We start from the raw sequence: 11370 nt of genomic DNA on the forward strand, positions 1-11370 counted from the left end.
GAAATAGTTTCGTTTCAAGAGTAGCAAGGCCACACTAAATTATACAAATATGCAAATGTCTCGAATTCGGGGGGGGGGGGGGGGGTCATGGGTAATGAGGTTAGGATGGGTCTAAGATCAGGGATCAAAGTTTACATAATACATGAATAGGGGGGGGGGGATCTTTGAAAATCTTCGGAACAGCGAGACCTTGTTAATCACATTGATTTTGATTCTTGAGACATCCCCATGTTAGTCCAAGTCCACTTTAGTCATAATTTATATAGGGAGAAAAGTCGTAATGGGATTAAAGAGGGTAAAGATGTGATTTAAAAAAACAAAACAAAAAAACTTTGGAGAATAGTATGACTCAGTAATACCGCCGTACCGTCTTTCAATAAGCTTAGAAAGAATGATAATACCTATATCCTGCATTACAAAAACATTACGATACCTTAAGGTGCATTAGACCTACACCATCTGATACCTAGATTTATTGCAATGATTTACGAAATTACAGAAGTTTTATGCCAGTCAACAAGTTTTAACTTTAAAACGATCAATTCTAAATTGTCTTATATTTCTTGTACTTAAACAATTCTTCGCTTTGCTTAAATCATCGTTTTACTTCAATCATCGCTTTACTTCAATCATCGTTTTACTTCAATCATCGCTTTTCTTCAATCATCGCTTTATTTCAATCATCGTTTTTCTTCAATCATCGCTTTATTTCAATCATCGCTTTATTTCAATAATCGCTATATATACTTCAATCATATTTTTACTTCAATCATATCTTTACTTCAGTCATCGCTTTACTTAAATCATTTTTTGACTTCAGTCATCGCTTTACTTCAATCATTGCTTTTCTTCAATCATCGCTGCACTTCAATCATATTTTTACTTCAATCATCTCTTTACTTCAGTCATCGCTTTACTTCAATCATCTTTTGACTTCAGTCATTGCTTTATTTCAATCATTGCTTCTCTTCAATCATCGCTTGACTTCAATCATCGTTTTACTTCAGTCATCGCTTTACTTCAATCATCGCTGTTCTTTAAATCTGAGGTAGAATCACTAGACAAATGATACAACAATTGGACAGAATCTATTGAAATTATTTCTGATATTCTTTCTGGAATAATATTTCTTTTTCTTCTCACAAATTAATCGGTCTCACTTCAGAAAAAGAAAATGTATGTATATAATCCATTCAACACGAAGAATAGAAATCACATTCGATCTAATGCTCATTTGAATTTTAATTGAATATCACGAGAAGATAAAAGGAGTTTTAAAAATGGAGCTGGTTTTCTCCGGGGAGCGATAACTAGTCATTTTGAATGTATGGATTGACGAATTCATGATGACTTCTTCCATTGTCTGTTTAAATCTTGGCCTATCAGTACAATTACTGTAGTTTAATGGAGAAAAGAAAGTTTTCTGCTGAAATAACTGTGTGCATACGATATTGAGGGATTAGTGTCGTGTCGACTGACTGTAGGGGGATAATCCAGGCTTACACATTAGACTTAAATCCTAAAACCTAACAATGCCCTAGCGATGATCTGCCAAGTTGAAAAAGAGCAAATCTACGTTAAGAAAAGACTTTCAGTTTTGGAGTGGGTCGTGGAATCTCTGATCCCTGCTCGGGTGAGAAGTCAACACTTGGGGGGAACTTGGAGATCTCGGGTAACAAAGTAAGTGTAAAAAAAGTGCCTTTGGATTTTGATATGGAAATCCGACCGAAATGGTTTGTTTACTCTCTCTCTCTCTCTCTCTCTCTCTCTCTCTCTCTCTCTCTCTCATCGTTCTCTCTCTGTTTTTCTGGTTTTTTAAATAATTTTTTTATTTCATTTTTGAAAAAAATATGAGGACATAACCTATGACGCTTTACGCCAACATACTATACGAAGTCGTTAGCGCTATAGACCCCTCCATATACAATGTAACTCTATAGTGTGCACTGTTTTGGACTTAGTTGAAAAGTAATCGAGTAAATTACATTTCATACGGTACGGTAAATTGTAGTTAATTTATTTATGAAAAACATCAATTTAGTTTTCATAATTTCTGAAAAATGTTTGTAGAAAGTGTCGTTAATTCGTGTATGGAAATAGGTAAACAAAAATAAATGAAATGGTATATGATTTTAAGACGAATGTATGAATAATTTGAAAAGGGGACACAACATCCGAGCTACCCACTTTAATTGTCAATGAAGTTACTTTTAGAATACCTACAGTGGCGGTGGACCAGTGGTTAGTGCGCTATATCACTTCGCTATACTGAGAGGCCCGGGTTCGAATCTTCTCGGCGGTACGTCATACCTTGGCGAGTAACTGCACAGGCACCTAAAGTGTGGATAGGCGTATATGTACATACCTCCTACCAAATAAAAAAAAATATATAGATTTAACCAAAAAAATTATCTGAGATAGATGTACATGTATCAGTATCTTCTAAGTGGTCACCTCAAAGCTTGCAGTAAGTAGGAATTTACTATGTAGAACGACTTATAAAGAGGATCGACGGGAAAATCACATTTTTAAGATAAGTTTTTGGTCCTATATTTATTTATTTTTTTAATTTGGTACGGAGGGGGGGTATATACATACATGTATAAGCTTATCCACACTTCCGGTGCTGGTGGTGCACTGTTGAGCGCCCGGCATTCGAAGTGAAAAACTCTCGTATGTGACGTACTTGTAAAACAAGAAACAAACAAACAAAACCTTTATATAAAACCATATATATATACGAGTAATTTCGCAAGACTAACCACTAGCAAAAATTTAGTTCTCGTGAATTAATTTTACATATAGAAGATTTAAGCAATAGATAATGGGTCGCGAAAGTTACGCCTCGTGAATAAATGCATCATTGTATCGATGCAACAATGTGGTCTCACGAAATAAAAGTGATGAAAAGTATGCGTATCCGAGTGACGATGGGGCCAAAAGTGAAATCCTCCTTATTTTGTTAAATTTCAAGAATATTTTGACATATTGTATTTAGCACTACGGATAAATCGATCAGAAGACATTAGATGGCTCAATACAAAAATCGTGAAGAAATTCAATTTAATTTCAGTAATACATGCACGAACGCAAGAAAATTAAAAAGTCACGTATGTTTAAGTTTAATTACATTACACTTGGTTTTGTCGATTCATGGACTCCTTTAAGTGTAGAGTCATAACGGGTGCCATGGAGCGACTCGGATGAGCGCTGAAACCCATGGGAATAATTTCATGCCATCCCCTCTATTAAATCCTTGTTCACGTGGTCACTGGACATGTAAAGGTGGTTTGCATTTTGAAAATGAAAACATGATTAAAAAACCTAATTCATGGAATAAAATCATTCTAATTTTCCATACTGTTATTCAAATAATGGACAACAAGGACAGTGAACTGAGATCTCGTTCTTCCCTCCCCTGTTTTAATCCACGCTGAGTTTTTTCTTTCACTTCCTTTATCGTCAACGGTTGCGGTGGGTCATTGGTTATAGCTTTCACCTCGTGACCGGGATGTCGTGCTTTGAGGGTCATAGGTCTTTCGGATGAGACTGAAGTCGCGCGTCTCGCGGAAGGCGTTGGCGCCATAAAAACATCAGTTACGGCCCTGACCGAGCGCCATTCGAAGGTGTACATTTGTGTTACTTCACCTGCAGCTAGTGACGTCTCAGTACGAATGAAAAATTCTCTAAGGGACGTAAAACAAATCAAAACCGTCCTCGTAACACGTTTGTCCTGTCCCCAGAAACTCCGTTTCCCTGCATCCTCGAGCGACTACAGACAATAAATGAGTCATTCGTTCGTTTTGATTAAGGAGTGTAAACTTTGATTTCATCGTTTCGTTTCAGGATGCCATTGTAGCTTCGTCTCCTTCTCAAAAGATAATGGCGTCGAAGAGGTCCAGAAAGAAAAGCATCGTTGCAAACACCACTGGGAAGGAGATTGACGCCCATTTACAGAACTGCCCTGAGCACGCCGGAAGTAAAGTGTTCTTATTCTGTCGCCCCTGTTCAGTATCAATATGCCATAAATGCACAAATGAAACTCATCTGAATCACGATGTTGAAAATGTGTTTGAGAATTTTCAGGTGATGAGAGATTGCATTGTTAACGATATATCGTGTCTAGAAAATGTGATCCAACCTGAGTACAAGAAAGTAGAGACACAGATTCAGACCAACGTGTTGAAACTGACCAGCGGATACGAATACGTCAGGAAGACCGTGATCTCGAACGGGGAAATCTGGCGCAAAGCGGTGGACGAAGCCGTTAGGAAGTGTTTGGAAAGACTGGACATAATGGAAAAAGAAGATTTCGCAAATCTTCGCGATCAGAGGAAAACGATTGGCAATCTGATAGCAGAAATTCAAGCATTGATTGAGAAAAACAAGAAGCTTCTGGAAGACGACGACCTGTCCGAAATCTCCAGCTATAAATCAAAAAATGGAGAATATTTGAACATTCCCACAACTACAAGTATTATCGCACCGATGTTTAAAAACAGCGACATGGAAAAAGAACAACTCCCAGAGCGGTTCGGTGCACTGAAAGCCTCGGTTTTGAAAAAGTCTCGGGACTACGTCATCAATTTGAACCCAGTGGTAACCCCTCGCGAACAGCATGCTATACTGGATCGCCCCATCGTCATTCACAAAGTGAACACAAATTTCGAGAAGTGTTGGAGCGTACAGTGTACAAAGGGGGACCAGGCGTGGATAAGTGGAGACATAGAATCTGTGGCTAGGATCGATAAACAGGGAAACATCACAGAGAAAATCTCCACCCGATCTAAACAGGCGCCATTCGATCTGTCGGTGACGTCAAAGGGAGACCTACTCTACACGGACTATGGCGACAAAAGTGTGAACATCATGAAGAAAGGGAGATTTGAACCCTACATAAAGCTTCAGGGATGGAATCCACTAGGAATCTGCTCGACAGAATCCGGGGAGATTTTACTGTGCGTGGACAACAGAAATGACGTGACACACCAGAGGGGTCAAAAAGTCAAGGTCGTCCGTTATGTCAATAACTCTCCCACACAAGAGATTCAATACGACGAGGGTGGTTTTCCACTGTACACATCCGGGGATTTTGATGTGTACATCGCCGTTAATATTAACCAGGACGTGTGTGTTTCGGACCGCAATGCGAAAGCAGTGGTGACAACCAACCAATCAGGTCGCTTCCGTTGGCGTTACTTTGGAAACATTGCGTCACGGAAATGTTCATATTTTGACCCGCGAAGCATAAAAACGGATAGAAATGGACGGGTTCTTGTGTCAGATGCAGACAGTAACTTTATTCATTTATTAGACGAAGGCGGCCATTTTCTGATGCTTATCGGAAATGGTATTCTCGAAAAACCAGTCGGCCTGAGTTTAGATTCAGAAGGTAAACTGTATGTAGTGGAGTACCACACGGCTAAATTGAAAGTAATTAAATATCTGAAATAAATCGTATCTCTGTCTCATTGATTTACCAAAGGGAATGACAGTGATATCATACAGGGACATGCTTTTATTTGTTTACAGAGGAACTGTCAGAAATCCTGAATATGTAATTGAAAATTAATATATATAATTTATTTTAAAATTTAAACAATGATCGGTATATTCTGTCAGATAAACTTCGGTGAAATTGTCATACATAATACATATTAATTAAATTTAAAATGAATGCAAATAGGGACTAAAAGGGTCACATTCTTAGTAATGCTTGCCATCATGATCGTTCACCGTTCAAAGTTTATAATGCTAATTGTGTCATGGTAGAATCGTCCTGATTTAACCTCTCTATAGTAATATAATTTCGAAAGTTGCACCTGACCAATATTATTAACAGGTTGTGTAAACACTGTGTAATGGAAGGTTAATAAATAACATTATTACATGCAGATGATTGAATGATTCAGAGCTTTCTGATTGGCTGAGATCCTACAAACTAGCGAGATATTGTAATTGGTTATTTACGCTGAGGGGGGGGGGTGTTGTTGTTGTTGTTGTTGTTGTTAAGAACGCGTTTTTCCACGTCCCGTATTATACGTATGGAGGATACTAGTTAATGAATGTAATATATATTTACATCAAGCATTTATAACTTATAAGCGTGAAGGAAATTTACACGCTTATTACGTGGCCGCGTAATTAGTGTAAATTTCCCCCCACGCATAAACACTTTTACAATTTTGCAAATTGGTCACGATATTCTACATGTAACTTATTAGGGCGCTAGCTTCGCAACCGGTACGTGTCGGGTTCGATTTTTTTTTTATCCCGGTGCACACCATCAAACTTAAGACATTGTGATACATTGGGATGGGAAGGGGGGGGGGGCATCGTTTTTGGTCTACAAAGTAAAATTGAAAATTCCGAAACCTTTTTATAACTTTCATTCTGAATATATGGATATTTTCTTGAACTTACGCTTATGACAAACTAACAACTCAACTTTATCACAAACGGAATGACGTCAGCTTCTCGATCATGTTCCGCGTATGATAAATTTTAAATCGAGACAGGCTATTGACAAATAAGTTGATGTTACATGAATTTCAAAAATCTCGTTTAAATTAAGAATTTTTCAAATTCTATGGTTGTCATAACAATTTAATTTACAAATACAACCTGTCCATAGGCACTTGACGTTTTAAATATCTATAATAAAAAAAATGTCTTTCTGTAAACATAATTTTCACAAGGTATATCACGCCGCCATCTTGGTCTTCTGTTTTACCAGCTGCGTCGCTTGAAAATTTCGGCGAAAAGTTCGATATGATATGATAATTATACCCCTACCGTTTAGAAGCAATTCTGTCTTATCTCTCGTATCGTCATGGTGAACTGGAAATACAATCCATTTATCGGCTATAATCAACCGTCAAATATCGACTACTGCTTCTCAAATGCGAAAAATCGCAGAATGCAAATGAAAATTCCCTTGTTAATGTACCTCTGACGCTTGTGCGGGGGGTGGGAGGTGGCCCTGCAAACAATAAAATTCTATATATTTTTTTTTTTTTTTTTATATACATTTTATATTGTTTAAAGTACTTCTCGATAATGTTTCATTCAATATGGAGGCGTCTTTATCGTGCCACACCTGCTGTGACACAGAGCCTCGGTTTTTGCGGTCCGTAGCCTGCCTCGATTTAAAAACTGATCATATGCAAAACAAATTCTTTTGCGTATTAAATCAGTTCAGAGATATAAACACTATATACAGGTGATAATGGAATGTTACTCATAAATATGGGAAGTTGACGATGGAGAAGCTGAAATAATACCGTTTATCATAAAGTCGAGTAGTTTGCCGTTAATATCTATTTTCAATAAAATATCGAAGTATGAATCAGAAGTGGACGACTCTGTGGTGTCTTTTATTTCGACTTCACGGGGATATCAAATCGATATATGAATGAAAATGAGTATTGTTAACAGATAAAACGTCTTCGATATATCTTTAAAAATAGAGCAACTTGTTGCATATGTAAAGGATACCATCAATCATCTAAAACGTGTGAGGAGTTCTGGGAACCAAGGGAAGGGGGGGGGGGGTATCGTTTTTTACCTTCTGACAGGGTAAAATTGAAAATTCCGAAACCTTAGTGCAAATCTTGTCATTTTGCTTGAAAGAAAAGAGGAGATTGAGGAAGAAGAAAGTGCAACAGACTAACAGCAATATACCCAATGCAGGTGACAAACTGTTCTTGTTGTTCTGACCTCATGTTACACGGATGTAAATGCATACGGGTAAATTATTACCTGCAGCCAGGAGGCGTCGGTTATCTGATATGAAAGTTTTAAGAGGGTTTGTGAACAGGCACTCGATGTCTTAGATATCTATAATCTAAAAAATTGTCTTCTTATATTCTATTGAATAATTTGTTTATATAGGAAGACAATTTTAAAAAAAAATTATAAATATTTTTTTTAAAAGCCTCAAGTGCTTGGGGTTATGCGTTTGTAACAATTGTAGTTTGCCGTTATGATATCTATTTTCAATGAAATATCGAAGTATGAATCAGAAGTGGACGACTCTGTGGTGTCTTTTATTTCGACTTCACGGGGATATCAAATCGATATATGAATGCAAATGAGTATTGTTAACAGATAAAACGTCTTCGATATATCTTTAAAAATAGAGCAACTTGTTGCATATGTAAAGGATACCATCAATCATCTAAAATGTGTGAGGAGTTCTGGGAACCAAGGGAGGGAGGATCGTTTTTTACCAACAGGATTCAGTTGCGGCGGGGATATGTTGACCCGTGCAGATTAAATTGCATGGGTCTTTATTCGAAAAGCTAAGAATATGATGCTCTCGGCAATTTCATATTCTATGATCAGAAGTTCTCGATCATATGACAGTATGATGTAAAAATTTCAACCAAACTCTTCTCACAAAATATATGAATTCCAAGTACAGTTGAAATGACGGACTATCGATTTCCAATATCCAGTAAAATTAAAATTAAAAAATATTCACTTTGCTCTCATCGTTTTAATTTGTTCGATCTACTGCACAGACACTTAAAGAGCTTGCAGGCTTAATTACTATAAATAAAAGTGTCATGGGTGACAATTGCGTATTTTAATTATCAAATGTTATATGCATTTTATTCATTTCAGATTGTTCAATACACTTTCATTCATTCATTCACCTGTTTACGTAAGGGTTAATGTACGAGTATCGCTCCATTGCTTTAAGGAATGGAGTGATACGAGTACATTGACCCACTTAAAATACACCTTTGCTTAATTAATAAAAACTAAACTTTGTGCATTTTAATCATGTCTTACGTTTTGTTGCATGCATTTATATCTACTTGTATAAAGGTTGACCTACTTTCCGAACACTCCATTCCTGAAAAATAATGGAGTGTTCGAACAAAAGAATGACGTCATAGGTGGATTTTAATAATTCATTCATGCATTGTCATCGTATTCGTGTTATGTTCTTGTGTACGTGGTGTCACGTGATTGTTTTGTGAATAGGGTTTTGCAGAGTTGGGTATTTGTAGAGCGAGTGAGTATTTAATTAGAAGTTACAGAACAAGTTTTTTAGGGAGTGGTAGTAGTGTGCGCATGTGTGTGAGCTTGTATAAAAGGATGAGCACGGATTAATTTAGAGATTAACAAGACTTTAACGCAGTACATCATGGTGAGTCTCACACCGAGATACCCTATACGGATATATTCCTTACTGGATATAAAGATATATAACTGGTAAGAACTAAATTCATTTAAATCGTTTTAATCTATTTAATAATTGTTGCTCAAATTATCGTATGTGATAGAAATTGTATGTGTGAATGCTTCATTTTCATTTTAGGTCATCGTCATATTTATGATTGGAGTATCAGATATGTTGGATACAAATAAAAATTTAAACCTGCATCAGGAGTTCTTCTTGTTGTAAGACCCCGTGACAAAAGTATAATCTAATATATAGTAATTAGGCCTCCAAGCAATGTAAGTGCCTGTGATATATTGCACAACCTAAAAACTACTTTGCAAACGGAAGATCGCCCGCACAATCATCTTATGATCAATTTTCTTGAAAAGCAAGTGGCAATTCCGGTCACCCTTTACAAGACATGATAGCAGTATTTACAATTTTATATAGACTAAGATTGGAACTGGGTTTTTTTCCCATTAAAACATTCAACTTGGTAAAAATTCACTACCGACTCTCGCGTCAAAACAGGACACAACGCATGTTTCTAAACTTTTTCATTTTTTCATCAAAATTAACTCTTTTTATGCCTAAAACTACTTTAAATGTGTTTTAAATGAAATATTTTGCGTAGTCTTCGAGTTTGAAAGCGATGAAATTCAAATCTTGCGATATGCATATTTTCTTTCGCTAGTTTACGCGCCATTTTGTGTGACGTAATATGCGCCCTCGGGTTTGAAAACATCTATTAGCCATTTCATAAACAGATTAGATTTAATCGACAAAAAACCAATTGTCACGTTAACGGCTTGTAAATAATAATGCATTAAGATGTTTTGTACCGTGCTCGAGTGTACTAGTTGTCGGTAGAAAGGATTTAGACTGAGTATTTTTCAATTTTTCGAAGGAAGGTACGAGAAAAAAAACGGATAATTTTTTTGTTGGAGCAAGAACTTTACCTTAAAAAACACACCCAGTCACCTTTTCAAACATCGCTTGGACAGAGACCCTGATAAACTGCGAGAAAATGGATATATCGAAGCTATAAGCACTGGTAGGCCTATAGCATACATTCTGATTTGCTATTCAAATTCAATACACACTCGGATCAACTGACCTTCACCTTGTAACAACATATATTGACGATACAATGTAACTTCTACCAACTGGTAGATTTACAACAACAACAAACAAAAAAAGATACAAAATAATTGAACTTTTAATTATACAAATAATAGAATATTGTATTTCCTAACTTTAAATTGAATTATAAAATTATTTCTGTATTGAACTCGTAGCATCTTGAGTGCGTCAGTAGGCTATAACGCCGTGCTCCCACTTCGTACTTCCTAAAGACGTGCAGATCACAATTCAAAAATAGTAATAAGATTGCTTTATCAAAATAAAATGTGATTACCACTTTAAATTTGAATATTTTTATTGATTTGTGTGTATGTTGTCTTTTTCTTTCTTTCCGAAATGCACGCGTGACAATAGCTTGGCATAGGGCCTAGTTGTCAACAATTTAACGTATCATAATTCGTCTAATCCAAAAATAAATAATGATTGCACTGTTTATTTTAGAAAAACAGCGCCAATTACAGATGTATAAAGGAATAACATCCCCAAAACAGTTTGTAGACAGCGACCCATATAAACATTATTTACTCACAATTTTGCCGATTTCATACACGCTTTACTCGCTATATTTGGGTATTTACATCGTTATATGTGTGCACTGGTGGCGAACACATAAAACTCCGACAATTTATCAACATCGATTTAAATGTTGCCCATGGTAAATGAATTAGGCCCCTAAAAGTTGAGTTTTTAATAATATCTCGCAGTACTTTCACAATCCGAAGGGCGCATGTGACGTCACTGTACCACGTGACTACCTACCTAATACTTTAACTTGACTTTTGAAATCGGGGCTTAGATTTAAGTCTGTATTGTGGTTAATTATCACAAAATTTCGGCGAACGAACTATTAAAATTAATTACTATAAGCATAAAGAAGACAAAATGCATGTAATATTCTATACTTTGAAAACATGAGATGTGTCCTTTAAACAAGCCATCAGAATGTATTGCTTATTATGAAATTATAGGATATTAAATTGTCCATGTAGAGCATCACATTCTCATTTTTTTTTTTTTTTTTTTTTTTTTGATTTAAGGCCCAATTTATTTGG

General features: G+C 36.2%; 1 protein-coding gene across 2 annotated transcripts; it reads left to right on the forward strand.

The window, feature by feature from the left end:
• Positions 1–1324: 1324 nt before the first annotated feature.
• On the forward strand, positions 1325–5455 carry LOC125655704 (uncharacterized). 2 transcript variants are annotated; one of them, XM_048886139.2, is made up of 2 exons: positions 1325–1680; positions 3847–5455. In XM_048886139.2, exon 2 carries the CDS (start codon positions 3883–3885, stop codon positions 5452–5454), a length of 1572 nt encoding a protein of 523 aa, XP_048742096.2. In that variant the 5' UTR covers positions 1325–1680; positions 3847–3882; the 3' UTR covers position 5455. The 2 variants fall into 2 exon arrangements, with proteins under 2 accessions (XP_048742096.2, XP_048742097.2); XM_048886140.2 differs by lacking the exon at positions 1325–1680 and adding an exon at positions 2173–2299.
• The last annotated feature ends 5915 nt before the right edge of the window (positions 5456–11370 follow it).

The sequence above is a fragment of the Ostrea edulis genome, chromosome 7, assembly GCF_947568905.1.
Source record: "Ostrea edulis chromosome 7, xbOstEdul1.1, whole genome shotgun sequence".
Lineage (NCBI taxonomy): Eukaryota > Metazoa > Mollusca > Bivalvia > Ostreida > Ostreidae > Ostrea > Ostrea edulis.

Coding starts and splice junctions, on each gene's coding strand:
- LOC125655704 (XM_048886139.2), top strand. CDS start 3,883: ATGGCGTCGAAGAGGTCCAGAAAGAAAAGCATCGTTGCAAACACCACT.